The sequence below is a fragment of the Canis lupus genome, chromosome 10, assembly GCF_011100685.1.
Source record: "Canis lupus familiaris isolate Mischka breed German Shepherd chromosome 10, alternate assembly UU_Cfam_GSD_1.0, whole genome shotgun sequence".
In the NCBI taxonomy this organism is placed as follows: domain Eukaryota; kingdom Metazoa; phylum Chordata; class Mammalia; order Carnivora; family Canidae; genus Canis; species Canis lupus.
Window position 1 is genome coordinate 14,390,083 of NC_049231.1, and position 22,386 is coordinate 14,412,468.

The following is a 22,386-nucleotide window of genomic DNA, read 5'->3' on the forward strand; positions in this document are numbered from 1 at the left end:
GCCAGGTGGGGGGCTGATGCCAGACCCAGGGGGGGCCCTGGGTCTTCCCGGGGAGGAGTGGGTGCCCTGGGCCACCAGCTGAGCTCGGGGCCAGCGGGCAGAGTGAGGCGGGCCCAGGCCTGTGGCGGGGCTGTGCTGTGTCACCCTCTTACAACAGGAGGCACAGATCTTGGCAACATGCAGGTGGCCCCAGGGTGGAGCTTCTACACCGGGCAGCTCAGCACACATGGCCCAGCCGTCTGTGGGCCCGGGTCTCGGTGCCGCCAGCCGAGGGCCCCCCCGGGGGGGGCATCTTTATTCCACGCAAGCGGAGCATCATTATTCCTCTTCTCCTCATTACTTATGAGTCCCTTTGGCTTTTGCATGTGAAGGACTATGGCTCGTGTCACCTGTCAGCAAAGAAAGTGACATAAAGGTGGCCCCCAGCCAGTGGTGCGGCCCTCCCCAAGAGGGCAGGTGGGGGCAGCAGCTACTGTGGGGGAGAGGAGGACTCGGGGGGAGGTGCACGGGCCTGGGGGGGGGGGCTGCTGCCACCGAGACCGCGGAGCTCAGCTTCCAGCAGGTGTCAGGCCGTGTCGGCAGGTGCATGCACAGTCCTGGTGGCTTGTCCTTATGTATTAGTAGCTGGTGATGATGGTGATGATGATGATGATGATGATGATGATGATGCCATCGACCCTGAGATGAAATAGAGGGCAGCTCACACGGGGCTAAAAAGGAGGCAGGTGGTATGATTTGCACGTGCTCTGTTCCTTGGTTACCTTGTCAGTGATGCGCTTCCTTCTGCCGCTCTGTTTCCGACTGGCCACCTGAAGGGATTGAAAAGCTTACGGCGGGGCAGCCCGGGGTTGCCCAGTGGGTTAGTGCCGCCTTCAGCCCCGGGCGTGACCCTGGGGTCCCGGGATTGAGTCCCGCATCAGTCTCCCTGTATGGAGCCTGCTTCTCCCTCTGCCTGGGTCTCTGCTTCTCTCTCTCTCTCTCTCTCTGTGTCCCTCATGAATAAATAAAATCTTAAAAAAATAAATAAAAAGCTTACACAGCTGATGTCTGCTGAACACTTGCTGTGTGCTTGGCCCGCGTCACTGGCAATACTGCCCAGACACTCCACGCTTGATGCCCTAACATAAACCTATGAAGCAGGTACTATCATCTCCCCATTTTATAGGCATGAAAACAGGCACAAGGAGGTTAAGCGACTCGCCAAAGCCACGTAGCTGTGCGGTGTTGGGGGGGAATTGGACAAGGCCGTCACACTCCCATTCCATACTTTATGTAGATCCTTCTGCTCAAAAGGCCCTCAAGTTTTAATCAGTTTATAATTTTGGTTTTGTCCAAAATTCGAGTATCATCCATGTTAAGAATAACATGAATATTCGAGTGGTCATCCATGTTTTTGTCTTTTCAACAGCTCCTCTATTTCTGAAATTCTTTGTCTAGAGAACCCTTAATTCTTTCTACAGTTAATATTAAAATATTCTTCTACTTTATATCATAATGTCAAATCTACTGCCGATTGACTTTCATACACATACATATAATCATAAGTTTCCATTTCGGATTCATAACCGCAGCCCTTTTCATATTCATCAACTTGTAGGTTTGAAAGGAACTTAAAATCTTCTTATTTAATTGCACACCAAACGTTTGAATTCATCTTGTCAGGCAGTTTTGGTGCAAAGACTACGGTTTTAGTTGCAGAGACCGTCCTCCACGAATCCCATCTCAGTATCTGCTGTTGTTCTCGGTAACCTCCTCTCCAGCACCGTTCCCCCAGCATGTGGAAGCCACAGGCACCTGCAAAGCACACCCCACTTTTTGTGGAATGAATGAATACATAAATGACTACCAAAAAACCACATTTACTATTCTGGAAGCTTCTTTGTAATTCAACAAGGACAAAACACAATTTCCTTAGCTTAGGATAGGACTACTTTCATGCAAGAGGATGGGTAAAATAACTAAGGAACACACTTGGGAAGTGTTTTAGTTCACTTTCTCTTTGTTTGGAAGGAAAAAAAAAGAGTTGACATGTGTTAGAATTCCAGTAACACCTGAAAATTGGGACTGCTGGGAATCCAAGAAGACGCTTTCTGCCCTGACTTCCGAGGCAAGCAAGTCAGATCTGCTTCCTAAACCTGGATAATTGCCATTTCAGCCCACATGAAATGTAAATTTGCACTTTATTCTGAATTGGGGAGGGAACCAAGAGCTTGAGTTGATGATCAGTATTGGGCCAACGTCAACTCATATCGTGAACAGCTGGAGTTTTAAGATCTGTCTGTGAAGAGAATCCTGTAGTTAGGTATTGGACCTTTCAAAGTCCGTGGGGGCATTGCTTTGTTCCCTCTTTTGGGATTATCCTAGCAGCGCTATCTGTAAGCCAAATCCAATAAATAAATAGTTCTAATATTGATACTTTTAAAAATTATCGCACCACTAAAGTAAAACTCAAATTTGTGTTTCAAAATTCATATCGTTTCCGGATTTATCCATGTAGATGCTAAAAGATCCATTTAGATCCATTTAGAGACAATGCTGAGAGTTAAATCTGATATAATTTATTTAAATCCTAGTCCCTGAGTTCTAATGGAAAATGGCTCATATGGCATATTCAAAGCCAAGGGTGGAATTCGCATTGGTTATCGGGGTTGTATTTTTTCAATAAAGTTATTCATAATCCCTGTTGACAATGATGGATTTGTGGTTGCTAAGGTAGTGTTGGGCATGACAGCTGTAGTTTCTGATTAGGTGGGAGTTGCCATTTGCTCTGCTGGGAGTTGCCAACAAAGCTGAATCTGTCACAGGTGCTACAATTTGTATTTCAGAAAAATGTCTTCCCCAAGTTTAATTATCCCCAAAGTATTCCACTCTACACAAAGTACTGAAAAGAGTCAGCGATTTCTTTTTTTTCATTTTTAGTACTGTGATGTAAATGAGGACTTTTGTCTGCCTACCTACATGTTGTAAAGAGGATGGAATTTCACATGGAGGAGACCCTCTTTTTTATAATATAAAACACAGTTTTCTATTCATTTTTGTACTTTGGATTCAGAAAAAGAATAACACCAATTGGCCATCAGCAAGTAACATTCAGTGACGTACGTAGACCATGCTTTGTAGAAGGGAGCAGCCATGGGGTACACAGAAAGTGTGTGGGTTTAACTACTAGTGGGGGAAAGTTGGGAAATGGGAAGTCTATACTCAAAATATCAAATAAACTCAGGATTAACTTTTTCTCGTTAAGTGTGAGTATATGTTTCAAGCTCATGGAAGTATGTCTCTTTTTCTGGATTAGGCAGCCTGTCCTTTGCAGAGACTAGGGAATCTGACAGCTTGTGGAGACAGTCCTCACTCTCTTGGCCTTTGCCAGTTCCTCTTCACACCAGCATGTATCAGCCAGGTTTCTGTTGTTGTTTTCTCTTTTCCCTAAAACAGAATTTTTTCCGACACTTCAACAGGGAAGCCTGACGGAGGAGTTTCCCCTAAATATTTCACTGCAGAGGTAGTCTCTATAAAACTGCTTGAGGCCGATTTGCTAAATTAGAGGAAGGCCTTTGATCCTGGAAATCCAGAAGAAGTGATTATGGCGATGAAAATAATTTTTAATAGACCAGTATCGTTTGATGACTTAATTAAGGAATATGTTATAGTTAAAGCTCTTTGGGATATTTTTAAGTAAGATTCTTCACCTTTTTCCATGTCTTTGTCTTTGTACTAATGCAATTCTAACAAATGGAAATGGTTAATTGAGTCGGGAAATCAGTGTGTTTACTGGAAATGGCTTAGCCTTCAAATTGTAATTACAATTTTATATTCTTTGTAGGATTATTTAACCATTCATAAGTATGGCAATGCAGCCAGAAACGATCTCTGGAATACACTGTCAGAGGTAAAGTACAGGAAGCTTGAGCGCCAAAACCTTTTCTTGAATATTTGAATTGAGTTTATAAGCCATTCATAACTTTTATTGACATTGGCAGTTGTTTTGAATTTTTATATTTCCTCATATTGCTTTATCACTTTGTTTTTGATATCTTATATTATAAAATGGGGTTAAAAATTAAACTGCAAATGATTGTAAAAAGTACCCTGTCTACTTTCAAACAAGACAAGACTTCTGAAATACAACATGCATATGTTGTCAGATATTCACGTTTGAGAGAAATATTGATATTAAAGTAGTTCTTACTATAGGTGAGTAACAAATATTTAAATTTGGTTCTAGACATACTGGGGGTACTTAATGATGCTGCAAGTACTTGTTTTAACAATCGACTGTGTTTTATCTTCCATTAAGTAAAACTTTAATGCTAATAAAGCTTTTATTTCTCTACATGATGCTTGACTTAAGGCAAAGAGATTAATTTTACTAACACGTTATATTAGCTTCACCGATTTTACATGTTTTCATACTTAAGTAAATCATAAAGGTAAATATAAAAATGGTTTAATGTTAATTATATTTATAATTCATGTTTATAAAACTAATTTATACAATTTGGGTTATGAAGGCTTTAAAAAGGAATGGGAAATTTGTAAATATACAAGAAGTGATGGATCAGTGGACACTCCAGATGGGTTATCCTGTAATCACCATCTTGGGGAATTTGACGGCGGAAAATAGAATAATAATTACCCAACAACATTTTATCTATGACATCAGTGCTAAAACTAAAGCACTCCAACTTCAAAATAACAGGTACGACACTCTTTAACATGAAAAAAATTGCTTTTGTTCTTAGGTTTCACTTTGCATTTTTAACATTTCAGAAAGGATTGCTAAGATAATTATAAAATGTAAGTGAAATATGGTTTTCATTTCTTTATTTACATATGGTGTTTTCATTTTCATTCCTCTTTTACTCCTATTTCCAGATATTTTAACCATCAAAGTGACAGCACACCAAAGTTATTTTGTTCAAGCAGAGTTTAAATTATCATGGTGATTTAGAAAAATATGTGGTTTTTTACACTTCCCTGTAAATGGTTGTTGAATTTAATTCAAGAAAGTAAGATGCAATGAAGTCAATTAAATAGAATTGAGCAAACTGAGATTTATAAAATAGATGAGAATAGAAACGAACAATCCAGGAAGACTAATTAAAACAAACAAAACCACTAGACTGGTGTCTGAGCCAAAGGAACTCAAACCAGATCCGTTTTTAAATGGTCTAAGTATCAATGCTACTTAGCATCAAAATATGTTCTCTTCCCTCAGTTTCCGTGTGTAAAACCACTAAATAGACAACATACACAGAATTTTCATTTGTTGTTAAACTTTCTTTTGAAACTCTTAATTACTGGAAACAGCATATAGTGTTTCTTCTCTATTTCATGTTTTCTCTCTCTCTTTTTTTAAGATTTTATTTATTTATTCATGAGAGACACAGAGAGAGGACACAGGCAGAGGGAGAAGCAGGATCCATACAGGAAGCTCGATGCAGGACTCGATCCTGGGACCCCAGAGTCACGCCCTGGGCCACAGGCAGGCGCTAAACCGCTGAGCCACCCAGGGATCCCCCCTATTTCATATTTTCTTACTGTTTTGTGTCTTATTAAAGGCTGAGCCAGAGCTAGATAATAGAACTTAAATCAGTTCATTTCATTTTTTAAAAGGTGCCCTGAGAAAATGTTGGAGGGGGAAGGGACAGATGGGATGAAATTTAAAATTAATAAATAAAAGTGAGGAATTTGGATTAGGTTGGTCATGCTGTCTCCCATTACATTGGCCCATTAGGGCTCTGAGGTCACCCACCAATATTTAGGAGGTGTGAAGCATGAATGGGTTTTGGTTTTTGGTTTTAGTTTTGATCTCTAAGAGGGGTGGATGACAGTGGTTCCCAAGTAGGCTAGCTCCAAGATGGGTTGTAGGTGGAGGGGACTGGGAAATCCATGACTGTTTTCCCGGTGATTAAATTCAGAATGTCATTTGGGAAAGCCTGGTCTTCGATCACTATACACATTGGCCTTCAACAAACTGCCCTTGCAACCCAGCTGTTTCAACTGATGGAACATAATATTTTCCTGCCGCACCATCGGGTGGGCCTGCGTGGGCGCTTCTGTCCCCAGCCTGGCTTCGGCACAGCTGCCAAATATATAATTTTCTATATAGGAACTATGGAGAGAGATAATCCCAGGGAATATTAAAGAAAAAATATTTTAGATTGATGCACGGCTTCCGACCCCCCTCTGGCCCCAGGCTAAGCTGCTCAGGCTCACCCCCGGCCCTGCCAGGAAGGACAGCAAAACGACTCGACTGTGGCAAAGTCAGAGAGATTTAGGCCGTGCCTTCGAGACGATCACTCTGACACAAACATCACTGATGCAGAAAAACATAAAGGACTCGCAAATGACAGAACAAATCTTGAACAAAAATACGCTGTCAGCCTATAACATGCGGCAGGTGGATCAGCGATGAGTCTGACTCTTTGGAGGAACAATCTCTCCCAGGCTCTAGGAGTGTCTGTAACATGAACAGAACTTTGCTTTTGCCAGGGTTGTAAAATCACATGGGTCATTTTGAACCCCGAGAACCTGGCGTATAAAATATTAAGAGTAAGATGATCTATGGAGTCCTTTTGATCTTGAAAATAATTTTCTATTTTGAAATCCTAGTGCTTGCAGTTAAAATTTTAGTCCTCAATTGTACATCACTGCTCAGTGCTTTTCACTCTAATAACAGTGTGGTCCGAGCTCCCGTACCAACCCTATTGGTTCTTTGGACGTAGCCTCCTACACCTTTACTCCCCACTGTAGGAAGGTGTAGGAAGTACTGCATTGATGCAAAAACACTGCATTTGATGAAAAGATTGCATTGATGAAAAAAGAAATCCCATGAAGTGTGCATCTTTTCTGAGCCAGTGTCATTATTCATTCCTTGTCTTGAATTTTGCAAAGGATCCTAGAACGTCATCACTACAACATACCCAGTACGTTTTGAATGTCTGTACTAATTATATTTTTCATCATAATAACTATTATAGCATAGAAAGATCGTTACGTAACTAATAATTGCATAAAGCTAGGTGATATGTAGACGTGAATAAGATATTTGCTAGAATTTAGGTATCCTAGAAGTTCTGAATTTGTGTAGCTTTTCTTTGTGAACTGAATAGATTGCAGTGCTGAGGAGTGTCTCTTCATATACTCATGGAGCTTCCCAGAGTCCTGTCCTATATAGAAAATTATATTATCTCCACAGTCGTATTTTCCTTTTGTTATTGACCTGGTGACAGCAACCTCTATAGAGTTCATGGTGTCTATGTTAATGCTTCACTGATATTGGTACCATTTTTTAAAAAAAGATTTTTCACTCAAGCTGCAATAAATACCTATTATTGTTTACCCTGACATGACTATTAGGAAAAACATTGCTTTATTATAAAAACATGAACAATTGAGAGAGATAATCCCAGGGAATATTAAAGAAAAAATATTTTAGAGGTCTATGGAAATGCATTTTGTGTTTGTTTTGTTTTGTTTTGTTTTGTTTTTCCTGCTTAAAATGAGATGACGAAAATTAAACTTAGGTAGCTGGGACATAATCTAATTTCACAAATTCTTTTTTGTAAGTTTTTTTCAAACATCATCCACTGCAGTCTGAGATTGTTTTTAATAGCACACTATGCTCAACAGTGTTTAGTGACTTCCACCCTTTTAAGTTGTAACCATAAAATAATGTGCTTTCTTTCGATTTTTGAAATTAAATTGGTGGAAAGATCAAATATGTGTTGTTCAGAAGGTTATGCAAAATAACATATAGAGGGGCACCTGGGTGGCTCAGTTGGTTAAGCATATGCCTTTGGCTTAAGTCGTGATCTCAGGGTCCTGGGATCCACCCCACGTTGGGTTCCCTGCTCAGTTGGGAGTCTCTCCCTCTGCCCCTCCCCACTGCTCATGCTCTTTCTCTCCCTCTCTCTTTCTGTCTCAAATAAATAAATAAAATCTTTTTAAAAAGGAAAGGAGAAAAATAATACATAGGATTAGTCATATAGCAATTCAGAAATGACTACAAATTTTTGATATGCTTGGTAATTTGTAGTTTTCATTTTGTTTTTGTGACAATATATACATGTGCATTGTGTGCATACACACGGACACAGAGAGGGCAAAAACATTCTTAGAAAAAAATATAGAACACTATTTCAAAAGTGTTACAAAATGCCCAAGTGTTTGTATCACATCACCTTATAGTTAACTGGTTGGCATCTGAACGGCCATAGGATTCATGCTGTGACATGTAGGAAGTTTCCGGTAGGGAGGTGGCATTGACTGTTAGCAATATGCACATATTGATATGAACCTCTTTTTCTTGTACTGTAGAGACTTTTGCTAAAACTCAGATATTGAAGCATACCGTAGAAATTTTATTATACCTTCCACTATTTAGGAGAATGCTGTTGAAATAAATGCAAAAGTATATTTATTTATACTGAGGCAAATAATAGTTCACATTTTAGGATCATGCTTTAAAAGGCACGTTTATCCTTGAGGATTTTTAAACATGGTCAATTTTGTATATTTCTTGACCTTTAACTGATACTTATTTGACTTCACAGTTTAGTTGACCCAACTCAATGTGGAAGATACATACCAAAAAAATCAAGTTCATAAAAGTTAATCTCTGTCTTGCCCATAGACTGATTTGACCCCTTTCATTTTATTTTGGTCTAATCCCATTTGATCCAATTCAACAGCAATTTATGGAATGCCTTCTATTTCTAGGCTTTTTCAAGATCTTAAGTATAAAAATAAAAGCTAATAGTTTATTTTGAGAATCAGATGCACAGTCAAGCATTATAGTCTCTTAACTAATTTTTTCAATCAATCAAAAAAGAGTCATTATTTTTAGAGAACAGCTGTTAAAGAAACATTTATCAATTCTCTTTGTCTTCCTCATAGTAATACCGTTATTAAATATTTACTATATTCGTAGTATTATGTTAGAGCTTGGAGGTATTTGATAAAGAGAGCTTATGTGGGTTATGTTCATTGACTTCTACTTTAAAAACAATACATTTGAAAAAAATAAAATAAAAACAATACATTTGGCTACTATAGATTATTGATTTCCTGACCAACCATGTGGATCCCACCAGAGTATAGCTTAGTGTCTCTAAGTAGTTGGCATTCAAAAAGGTTTCGCTAAAAACAACAACAACAACAAAAAAGAAACCAAAAAAAAAAAAAAGGTTTCACTGATTAAATACAACATATATTTTTAAAATTTAGAATTTTAAACATACTATTTTAACTTTCCATATTATAGATGGCAATTGGTGTAAAATTATGAATTTCTTTCAATCTTCCACTTATATTTGTTATTATTACTGATTTCTGTTTGTTGTGAATGGGAAACATGAACTGATAAAATAGTCACATTCCATATAACTGATTTAGAGGAGATGCCCTCTCTTCCCATGCCCACAAAACATATTCATTATATCTGTAATTATATAATCCAAGATATTTTTCCTGAAAAACTCTCAATTTTCTGTTTACTTTCCCAATTACAGAACTCACACAGTGTCTCTTCCATAAAATCAAAAATATTTTGCATGTACTAGATATTGTTGGTGATCCCTGCTGTTAATGGTGCGATGATAGGTCAACGTAATCCGACTTCAGGGAAAGAAACAAAATGTAGTCATGGAACTTATTATAAGACCATCCAGCCTATCTCTGGTTGGTCATTTGAGATTAAATTGATACTACACCATGTACAAGTATAAGCTTCCATTTTTATCCTATTAAAAGTCAAATTCTAGAAAATGCTTCTCTCAATAGCTGGGACTCAGAACTGATCCCTGAACCTTGGTTGATGATTTCACACATCAGTTTGGAAATTTCATTTCAGAAAACAGAGCAGGAAGTATGTTCCACTCTGTTCTTTGTATTGATCTGGATTTAGGGGCATCTGATTACTTTTGCTTTTCTCTCCTGCTTTGCTGAGTAACATTGGATGTGTCGTATGAACCTTTCTGTAAAATATGACAATATTACTTTTTAGGATAGTTTTGTGAAATGTTAAGGATAATGTTGAAATGTAAATGCATGAAGCCATTGAAATATGTATTAATTTAATATAGAAAAAGTAGAAAGGAGTTATTTTGAAAATTTAATCAATATATGGTGTGGCTCTGATTTATTGAGTTTAGCTACTTTTTATTCCAAATGCAAAATGCAAATTGTCTTTTTTTTTTTTTTTTTTTGCAAGATAAATTGTTCGGTCGAAAGTCCTCCTTTTGTATTGAAATTAAAACTCTTACAGGCTAAGTCTGATGAGTGGTATTGAAGAAGTGAATTCATCTTCTTGATTTATGCCTTACTTTTGTGACTGGGGAAATTTTTAGTTCCCCTGAAGAGAATAACAGAAATCATACAGAAGGTGCATAGCAAATGTTGTTTATTTATTATAACCATTTTTATTCCTAAAGCTTCTATTTTATTTTGCAGTTACCTGTGGCAGATTCCATTAACTATTGTGGTAGGAAATAGAAGCCATGTGTCTTCAGAAGCAATTATTTGGGTGTCTAACAAATCAGGTAAAATATATATGCTCCCCTCAGGAACTATTTGGTTTCACGTAATTGTTTAGCAACTTAACCTCTGGTTTCAGCTGTTATAAAAATGTGAATAAAGACAAATTAGAAAGAGAATATAGAAGAATGACAATCACCTCTACAAAATTAAGTATAATATGGTAGAGTTTGTACGTAGTCTAATTTTAGCCTGCCTGTATAATTCTGAAGTTTATTTGTGTCATTGATGGTACCGAGAAAATTAAAATTAAAATTAAAAACATTAAAAACAAGGCATTTGTAGTACTAATTTTAGCTTTCTAAAGCTGTATCATTTTATAATCCCAAATGTAATTAAATTATAATCAGAACTCCCAGTAGAACAATATGCCAAATAATGAAACATAGGCCACATTCAATTCCATTTTCCTGCTATCTTCTTTTTGCCAGACTGGCTCTTTAAAGAATGGACGGGGAGATATTCTCCATAAAATTATAATTATAGGGACAGAAGGGAGGGGCCTTGATAGGTCATCAAAGCATCTCCTAAATTAGGGTCAACTCTCAAGGAGCAGAGAAAGATGACATTCTATTCTGTTTCTAAGTGTCTTCTGATAAGATAGTGACCTATTCAATGCACGGTCAGAATGCTATTTCTTGAATTCAATCTAAATCCTTCATGCTAGATGTGAGACAGGTCTCTTTAATTTCTGTTTTCCATTGAACTGGAGAAAAAGCCAAGTATCATCTTTTATGTAATGTTTTATTTAGATTAAGATGGTCGAGTATGTCCACATTTTGTTTTTCTTCTTACTTCTGTTCTGCTAATTAATCTTGTCATTTCATAACCACCGTAAGCAGCCACCGATAACTTTCTGCAATAAATGAGGCATAAATAAATAAATAACATTGTTTCTGCCCCTTAGTCTTGCTATCATAAAGGAGATGTGAGTGCTCAAGATACATGTATACAAGAAGAAGTTCTCATGGCAAAAATCTAATCTACTTACCAGAAATATGAAAGCTTGTGTTTTCAGTTGAATTTTTATTCAGATTTTCATGTTATTGTATTTTTAACACATAATCACATATTATGAAAATGTGCTTTTATTTATATACACATGTATAAAAAATTCATAAGTAATGTGGTGATGAATTGAAATGCTTCTCCTTAAAATTTATTGGTGTTTCTCCTTTTAAAATTACTTATTATAATCTATTATTTTCATTTCTTAGAGTTAGCATTTATTTATTTTTTTTAAATTTTTTTTTAAATTTATTTATGATAGTCACAGAGAGAGAGAGAAAGAGAGAGGCAGAGACACAGGCAGAGGGAGAAGCAGGCTCCATGCACCGGGAGCCTGATGTGGGATTTGATCCCGGGTCTCCAGGATCGCGCCCTGGGCCAAAGGCAGGCGCCAAACCGCTGCGCCACCCAGGGATCCCAACATTTATACCATGATTCTGAATTCACACTTACTGTATTATTTGGGTGGGTTTTTTTTTTTTTTTTTTTTACTACTTTTTTACTTTCATATTGTTGTTTTGTTTATCTACATAATTTGTTATGAAATGATGAGTGAAAACAGTGAGTCATTAACATAATGACCTATTAGATCCTCCATAGGATTGCTAGGAACATGAAATAGAACAGTTTTCAGAAACCAAGCAAAAAACAATTCTCGTTCAAAGGGACAATGGAAATGGGACAGTGCAAAGGTACTGATCAAAAGTCAGGATTAGGCCAAAATGTCACTTTTAGAGGGTGTAGGGATTCAAGGCAAGTCTGATTCTTCTTGGATACTTTCCCTACATCCATTTCCTCCAACTCCCTAGTATTTGCATGCTGTTACTCATGGTACCCTCTTGTTTCATACTGAGTACCCAGAGTAGCTTCCCAACTTTTCTTGACCAATAACCGACAGGTGTATTTGAGAGGTTGTTTCCATTTGTAGTCTCTCATTATTAATCAGGAATAATAACAACGTGATAGTTCAAAGCATACATTTGCCTAAAATGTCACCTGTATTAATACACATGTCCTACACACTACATCATGTGTGCAGTGCGTAGCTCTGGGAAATGATATTTCCATTGACTCTGATATTGATGGCACACTTCCTAACCCCAAAGTCTTGCAACCTACAGTGAGCCAGTTTCCATTAAATCAGAGCAGAGTCTTCTGGTTGATGAAACATTGTCCCAGTTGAAGTGTTGATGCTTTTGTGGGGAATTCCCATACCAAGTAAATGTTTCTTGAAAACTTCATAAATACATAAATCTGGAAGAAGCTTCCAAGAGGGACCTAAAAGAAAGGCAACCATTCTGTTTTCCCTGTTCAATCTCATTCTGTCTTTAGTTTTGTCTTAAAGTCCTTCATTCTGATGGCAAGTAAAAAACTGACACAGGATACAGACAAGGGGGATAAAAGACTGTTAACTCTTGTCTTCTTTTATGTGTTATTACTTTTCTCTCTCTTTTTTCAAAATACAGTTAACTAGAGACACCTGGGTGGTTCGGTTGGTTAAGCATTTGACTCTTGGTTTCAGCTCAGGTCATGATTTCAGGGTTGTGAGATTGAGCCCCGTGTTGGACTCTGAGCTCAGCAGGGAGTCTGCTAGAGATTTTCTCCCTCTGCTCCTCCCTCCTCTCTAAAAATAAATAAATAATAATAAAAATATAGTTAGCTAATAACAATAATAATTTTTTTCCATAAAAACATTAAGAAAATATTCTGGCCAATTCTTATCAACCTTATATTTTAAAAGTCTACCTTTTAGTTATAACAATAAGATCAATGTCTTTATAATTTTTCATTGTCATGAATATAGATTTGATCTTACCAGGTATTAAGGCACAGTCATGGTGAATAATATAAGGTATAAATTTGATTTGAATCATCATTTACTCTTGACACTTCAATTTTTAAACCCTTTAGATAAATATCTAATTAATTCCAAGTTAAGGCATAGTTCATTTTACCCTAAAATAGTCTTTAACCGATTTTTAAATTACTGAAAGCAGGTAAAAGGATTTATCTCTTTTGTTTTTACTACTGAAATACTGAGAATGCAGATGTTTACAAAATATAGCAGCTTGTGTGTGGACTATTAATTAATGTGTAAAGGAAGGCAATGAATTTAATGCCAAATGTCAGGAAGGAAAATATTCAAAATAAAGGAAATTGATGCTGAAATTACAAGTAAACATTAAAAATAGTGTGATGATACAGGCCTTGCACCAAGCAGTGGTTTATATAAGACTCGCAAGCCTTTAGAATGAATTATTTTTATCCATATTTTACAAATGAGGAAGTTAAGGCTTGAGAAATAACTTGCCCAAATTGTCTTAGGGACTTGGTTTTCTTTTCTAAACTTATTCCCTCTAAACCACAAATACACACACACACACACACACACACACACACACACAAGATTTTAAAGCTTTGGTAGATTGCTTTGCCAATGTGCCAATTACTCAACTTGTTGCCATTGTAACCCACACATGGTTCCTTAGGGTTCCATAAAGTCTTTTCTAATCTGATCCTCACCAAGTCCAGTGAGAGAACCAATATGTGTTATTATAGCTGAGTTCTTTTTACATTGCCACCCTCATTAGTTTGGTTGACTTTTTGTTTTAAATTCTGATTTTTCTGCAACCAGCCAATACCAAGTAGGAAGACTTAATCTGCCTTTTTTTTTATTCTTGAAGTATAGAATATAAAAACAAAATATTTTAAAATTCCAACTAGTCTGTGCCTTAATATCATCTAAATTTTGTGCCATTTTGGATACATTCTAAATATCTTTTTAAACTAACATTCAAGATATAACTTCCATACTTTTTTATTTTGGTACTCATCACATACCATCCCTCATTAGGCCATTGGAAAAGATCTCTTTAAAATTCATTGCTTGCCGTTAGTTAATTTGAAGAACATTTTAAAGATATAATTAACTAGAATGAAAAAGACATTTAAAAATCTATTACAAAATCTTTCAGGGAATCATTTCTCCAAAGATTTCATTTATATCAAAGGCATAAATATATTCATGAACAGTACTAGCCTTCAGGTTTTAGTTATCAATTAAATAATAACATACTTAAAAACAATAGATGCCTGCCTTTTTAATTCTTATCAGATGACAGAGAAGGTATAGGAATTGTTTTCCTATTTTAATCTGTCTCTCTTCTACCTGTAAGTTGAATTCAATAAGTTTTTAATTTTTTATAGTTTCAAGTTTTTATTTGAATTCCAATTAGTTAACATACGGTGTAATATTAGTTTCAGGAGTAGAATTTAGCGATTCATCACTTACACATAACACCTAGTGCTCATCACAGTAAGTGCCCTCCTTAACGCCCAACACCCAGTTAGAGCCAAGTGTATCACGTGAGGTTAAAATGTGCCAGCTCCCTAAAATGTGAACAAGAAATGACTTTAAAAATTATATCTAATATCATAGGATTCCATTGACTATTTCAGAATTGTAAAAACCTAAGTCAGTGTATTCATATATTAATCTCGATTCTTGATTAATGTAATTTCTTCAAAAAATAACCACTTTTTAGATAAAAGTGATCAAATTTATTCTTAACCCAAGCGAATTGAGTATACGTATTGCCAAACTGAGCGCCTAACCCAAGTGAATTTAATCACAATTTAAATACGTGTTGTTATAAAAATCTTAGTATTCTTCAAGATAGAGTTAGGATTACTCAAGAGAAACAGTATCCTCAATATTTTAGTCTTAATTTTTTTCCCACTGAATTTGGACATGATTCATTAAAATCCCTCTTCATAAGCTTTAGTTTTTTAAAATGTCATATTTTTGGGGATCCCTGGGTGGCTCAGTGGTTTGGCGCCTGCCTTTGGCCCAGGGCGTGACCCCAGGGTCCCGGGATCAAGTTCCCTGTTGGGCTCCCGGCATGGAGCCTGCTTCTCCCTCTGCCTGTGTCTCTGCCTCTCTCTCTCTATCATGAATAAATAAGTAAATAAATCTTTAAAAAAATAAAATGTCATATTTTTGTTGATTTTGTTTGTATATCTACAAAAAGGGGGGGGGCATTCCAATGCTTCAAAGGCAATTGTGGTGATAATTACATTAAAGTTTTGAAAAATATACAAAAACAAAGTACCAGAAAGTTGGGAAACTTAGTGTTCTAGAGCAGTATCTGGTATATTTATTTTTTTAAGTAGCATAGATGAAGCTGAGTAAAATTTCAAACTGAGGAAAACAGTTTCTTCTTCCATTGAGTCACAGAATTGGAAGAGACCTTAAATGCTATTGCTTGACCCTTGGGTCAAATGAGTGGCCTAAGTTCAAACATTTAAGTCTAGGAGAACTGGAACAAAAATCTGTCTTCCTTCCCGTTCTAATTCTTATTTCCAATGCTATGTCCCTCCTTTTCAAATCAATATAAAAATGTGAGAAATAACTACTGTATCACAATAAAAATGCTATCCCATCTTGTACCAATAAAGTAAAATACAGTAAAAAGGACACTGGAGTCAGGAGACCGGAGACAGACCATTTCCAGATTTCTTGGACAATTTGATTAACCTGTCTGAGCCTCATTGTTTTTTTTTTTTCATATTTATTTATTTGACAGAGAGAGAGGGGGTGGAGAGAGAGAGAGAGCACAAGCAGGGGAGTGGCAGGCAGAGGGAGAGGGAGAAGTAGGCCCATGCTGAGCAGGGAGCCCGATATGGGGCTCAATCCCAGGACCCCAGATCACGACCTGAGCCTAAGGCAGACACTTCACTGGCTTATCCCCCCAGGCATCCCTGAGCTCATTTCTTTATCTGTTCCAATAGATACTATTTATAAAAGAGGCCAAAGGCTGACGTGCTATTGGGAACATTAAAGATTGCATTTTTCAAAAAAAAAAAAAAAAAAGAGTACATTTTTCAGCATACATTTTTGGTTTTACTGTACATTTATGAAAATTGGCAAAATGTAACATGCATGAGATTAAGGAGCCCACCCCATTCCAGACCTGAGCAATTAATAGTCATTAATGTTCACCCAGTGACTTTTATGGTCACGCCCCCTTCCTGTGTGTGGCTTCCACTTGAGACTTGAGATGCAGTGTTTCAAAAAGAAAACCTGTCTCATAGCCTCATGTGCAGAAACCTTGATAATAAAGTGAGAATTGGAGAGTGTGTGTCTCACTCAGAACTGACGCAGATGGGTTCTGTGATGTATTTTCTGGTTTCGTGTCATTGTGGAAATTAGGTAGACTGCGGTGTGTGTGTATGTAAAATATGAATTTTAAATAAACTTAACACATTTTGTAACTCCAATGAACCATGCGTCCTGAGGACATCCACAAAATGATTAGAATTGTAAGCTGTGGTTCTGTAAAGTCAACAGAGGCCGACATTAAGGTGAATGGAGTTCTCTGTACCGCATTTGAAGGAGTTAAATATATGTTATAAGATTGCTTTTACTGGCTTCCTTTAATTGAATTAGCTGGGGAATATAATCAAGTTACCATTTTCCAAAGTGATTCCAATAAACAGAATTTATTATCTTCGTTCTAATTATATGTAGAAATATTAGAATCTTAAACAAATGAGTTTCCTTTTTCCAACATTATTGATGATGCTGGAAAGTCTGTTATTTATTAGTACTTCCCAAAAAGCACAAGAGAAAAGGCAAGAAACAATAGTGACTTTAAAATAAATGAGCCTTATTGTTTTAATCACTTTCTTACTGAATAAAATAAGTAGAATGTGCACCTAAAACCTTTTCTCGTATTCTAGCCCCATACTCAAGTACAATCTAACTAGAAGCCACATGAATACAGGAGATTTCTTGGTGACATTCATCTTGAGAAGAACGTTGTGTATGGGTAATGGGGTTTTTAATCAAGAACAAAAAATGTTAATTGTAAGAAAACAATTAATCGAGGTAACAATGAGTCACCAACTAAAGGTTTTCTAATGAGTTCTAGATATAATGGTGAATTGATGAAAGAGTAGATTTCAATTAGGTATTTGTGATGGAGTTAGTTCTCTTTTAATTATTGGTACTGTAGTATTTGTTCTTTAGAAAATATACTTCATATCATTTTAACCCATAAATCTTAAAATCTGTTTTACCCCCCCAAAATGCTGTTTTCAGAACACCACAGGATAACTTTGGACAAAGGAAGCTGGTTGCTGGGGAACATCAATCAAACTGGCTATTTTAGAGTCAACTATGATTTAAGGAATTGGAGATTATTAATTGATCAATTAATCAGGAACCATCAGGTAAACTGGATTTACTCATCGAAGATCTGTTTCGATATGTGAACACCTGCCATTTTAATCCTAAAGGATTCCTTTTTTTTTTTTCTTTTTTCCTTGTTGATCTCATAGGTTCTCTCTGTCAGTAACAGAGCGGGTTTGATCGATGATGCCTTCAGCCTAGCCAGGTATGTTTTCCAGTGGATCTTCACAAGATAACTGATGTCCATAAGGCTTCCTCTATTAAGCTAAATACCGCATGTTTTGAATAAGAATGCTTTTAAAAATAATTTCTATTTCACTTTTTTTGTATTTGGATATGAATTATAATCAGTGTCCCAAACTCTTGATCGATAGTAGCCATAGGGTATTTCTGAGTCAGGAGAAGCTTGATCAATTTTGACTGTAAGTTCAATTTAACACTGGAGATTAATAATCCCTTCCCAATTTCATTAATGAACTCTACAAAATGACCATTGTGCCATATTTAATTTTTGATGGAAAATACCTTCAAGCAACAGCAATTTTTTTCCTAACGTATACTCGTATATCTTTTTTTAATGTTTTTTGAATGTGATTCATTATGAGAAGCCTGTGCTGCAAGACAGAAATAAATATTCCACAGAGTAAAGCTGTTCTGGACAAAATGTGTATCAATCTTATAGCAGAAGCTTTTAGTTGTATTTGCTAGAGTAATATTTACATTATTTTCATCATTAGACTTATAATGTTAAAATGAGTTATTCCTTTGAATAGTCACTAAACAATTATTTCTTTAAAATAATGTTGATTATAAACCCAAGGTATTTACTCAATGTTGTGATTAAACAGTATAATAAACTCAGTCCTTTTAGCATTTTGAATTGTTTCACATCCAAATGTAGTTTTAATTTTAATAATCTGATAGTATTGGGCAAAGATTTAGAAATAATAGTGCTGGAGGAAGGCCCACCGAGATAGCAATGTCCAAGGTAATGATAAAGATGTAGCTTTGACTCTACAGTAAGACATAAAGACTGAGTATTCCGTAGGAGAGGAAGATTATTTTGACATAGAAGTTTAAAAAGTACAGAAAGCCAATAAGACAGTATACTTAACGTAACATTGGATTGAAAGAGAAGCAGGAAAAAAGGAGAGAATTATGTTGAGAACACCACTAAGAAAGGTTTGGGAACTAGAAGAAACCGCATACGACCAGTTACTTAAACACTCATGAGGGTGCAGACACTGTTCTAACTGTTGTACATGTCGTGATTTGTTTAATTCTCACGACAACCTTATAAGGTGTACAGATAGGTATTATTATTATTTCCATTTTACAGGTAAGAAAACAGGCTCAGGGAGGTCACAGATAAGTATCTTACCTAAGGGTACGATTGCAGCTAGTCATTGACAGGAGCAGAGCTTTGGTCCAGGTAGTCTGGCTACAGACTTTGTCAATAAACCCTATACCAGCTTTTTGTCTTGTTTATTTTACAGAATGCTGAAATACAGGGCTCTTCAAACTTGTTTGATATAAAATACATTTTCCTTTGTTTAAGCATTTATTTTTAAACACTAACAAGCTTTTTGGACATCTATTCAAAGTCAGGAAGTCAGGTTTGGGGTTTTTTGTTTTTGTTTTTTTGGTTTTTTTTTTTTTTTTTGGTTGTTATATTTTAATAGTTTCTGGAGACAATCTAGGTTAAGCAAGAGCAAAGTGCCATTGTTTGCCTTTAAGGGGGGGAGGGGGTATTCTCTACACATTTTCTTTTTTAATTTTGCACTTTCTTTATATAATAGTTTGCATTTTGGTTATTTGCTACCTTGGATACTTTCAGGAAGAATGAATTAAATATTCAGGGTGAGTGAGTCAGGTATAAGATCTGAAGTTTTCAGCTGTGAAAACAGGAAAAATATATAACATTTTAACTTGACTGTGGAAAATGACGCTTACATGTTTCTAATTTGTATGTGTTTCCATCTTTGTGATAAGATGCCTTAATAAATCTCTTAAATATTGAAAAAAAAAGAGCCCAATGCTATTAACTCTTTTGTTATAAGAGATCCTATTACTGCTGTATATAATACATACATATAAATATCATATATTTATTGTATATATATTCATGTGAACTACTGTTTAAAATCCCTTCAGTCTTTCCATATTGCCTGGCTCTATAGTTATACATATCATATATATAATATTATAATATATGTAATAAATAATATATGTATCAGCAATAGTAAAAATATAAAAAAATATATATATATGTATTCATATGAATTCTTATGGGTTTGCAAAGATGGTAAGAAAGCATATGAGTAGTAATGTCCTAAAGTCGGAGGGCAGATGAAAATTGAAAGGAAGGGGGTCTTTGATTCATCTGCATTAAATTAATTTTTAATGGAATATTTTATTTAATTCTGGTGGATGAATTTCTTTTTTTTAAATTAAATTCCTAGTTGACTAAAATAGAACACTGCTTTCAATTTCAGCTTTGGAAGCCTTCAGTGTTTGAAGTAAATAATTTCGTTGTCATTTGTACAAACTCACCAGGAAAATATGCAAATCTCACTGAATGTATATTAAAATTTGTTTTACTGATAATGAGATAATTGTCCGATTAGTATGCAAGTGAATGAACACAGAATCAGATTTAGACAGCCAAATGCCCGGCACTTCCTTGGCGTTGACGGTTCTCGTAGGTCACGGTTTCCTAGTAAATGCTTCATAGTTTTGCTACCAATCTGTATCAACCTTCTTTCAGTTTCTGAAGCATGGCATGCTCTTTTGGGCTTCTTTAAAGATGACAAGAGGAAGAAAAGCAAATATTTATTAAAACATATGTTACAGGTACTATGCTGAGGCTTTTATGAATGGCCTTGTGCAGTTTTCTCAGTAAACCCTTGGAATGGAGGTGGTTACTCTAGTCATGTTATAGCTGAGACATAGAGGTTAAGAGGAGTTAAGTCATTTAGCTAAAGGTTGCACAGCTTTAAAGTGAGGGGCAGGGGTGAGATTCAACAGCAAACATGGCCCAGCAGAGCCCATGACCTCAGGTCAGAGTGGCTTTGCCCATTATGTGAAATTCCTTCCCACTCCCAACCCCTCTTACCTGTGGGAATATTAGTAGCCACAAAAAAAAAAAAAAAAAAAAAAAAAAAAGATTCACATACATTCCGGTGCCTAAAATCTGTCTTCTCTAGTAAGAATAGGTAACATCCTGTGGATCTGTATTATAGCAGCTCAGTCCCTTTCCGAGCCCCTGATGATGTTTAGGGCTTTGTCTCATCCTTGTGTTACTACTGCCTAACTTAGTCTTCAGCACAAGACTGTGCTGGTATATATATCTGTCGCATGCATTGGTAAGTAATTATTGATTATTCAAACTATAAGCTTTCATGCCTACTATTCTTTTGTGCAATTAAGTCAACATATTCTTAGGTACTCTTTTTATAGTTGTTTTTAAATACATAAAAACCACATGCATGCATTCTCATTGTATAAGATTAAAAAAAGAGCAATACATACTCTTTCATACTTTCTCATCATGTTTATTCTCCTCACAGATAAAATTATTATTTGGTGTGCATAAATCCAGCCATTTTTTCTTTACATTTCCATATAGTTTTATATATTTATATTTATATTTATATTTATATTTATATTTATATTTATATATTTATATATATACTTTACATTTCCCTATAGTGTGTATACATACACACATATATATATGAACAGAACTGCATTCTGTTCTTGACTGATTTCTACAAGTTAGTCTGGGGAGCTTTATTCCATTGTTTCTAATCGTCCACTATTACAATTAAGACTACCATGAATAGCCTTGAATAGCCTTTTGATGTATATACGTGCATTTTTAAATGATTCTTTTTTTTTTAAAGATTTTATTTATTTATTCATGATAGTCACAGAGAGAGAGAGAGAGAGAGAGGCAGAGACACAGGCAGAGGGAGAAGTGGGCTCCATGCAGGGAGCCCGATGTGGGATTCGATCCCGGGTCTCCAGGATCGCGCCCTGGGCCAAAGGCAGGCGCCAAACCGCTGCGCCACCCAGGGATCCCAGTATATGTGCATTTTTATAGGATAGATACCTGCAAGTGGAATTTGGGGTTCACAAAGTATAAAATTTTTTGATGAAGATTACAAATTGTATTCCAAAAACTTTACCATTTTAGCCTCCCATAACCATGTATGAAAGTGTCCATCCCCTCAAAACCCTCCATGATGATGAGTCACATACATCTTTTAAGTTTTTGACAGTCCAATAGCATATATAAGTTGCTACAGTACTAGTTCAATTTGCTTGTTCATCTTTTCATACACATTTGCTATTTGTATTTTTTCTTTTGTGAAGTATTAACTGATTAAAAAAAGAAAGATTAAAAATCTAACAGAAAATGGGCAAAATATTTTTCCTACTATATTTTCCTGTATATTTTGGACATATTGGGATATTAATTCACTTTGTAGCACACTTTTAACAGAATTTTCTCTTACACTATGTCAATTTTTTTCCTTTGTGATGCTTTTCATCATTCAATTTATATGTTTAGTTTTTCCTTTTATAACTTCCTTGTTCTCTGATTCTATCTCACTTAGAAGGACTTCTCTATCTGAAGATTT

At 35.9% G+C, this 22,386-nt stretch overlaps 1 protein-coding gene across 1 annotated transcript in view; it reads left to right on the forward strand.

Annotated features, from left to right (window-relative positions):
- Positions 1–22,386, forward strand: part of TRHDE (thyrotropin releasing hormone degrading enzyme) — a 371,687-nt gene that overhangs the window by 273,764 nt on the left and 75,537 nt on the right. Inside the window, 5 exon segments of the mRNA XM_038550024.1 lie at positions 3,824–3,889; positions 4,512–4,699; positions 10,456–10,544; positions 17,651–17,781; positions 17,890–17,945. Of these exon segments, the coding sequence (XP_038405952.1) occupies positions 3,824–3,889; positions 4,512–4,699; positions 10,456–10,544; positions 17,651–17,781; positions 17,890–17,945 (530 nt within the window).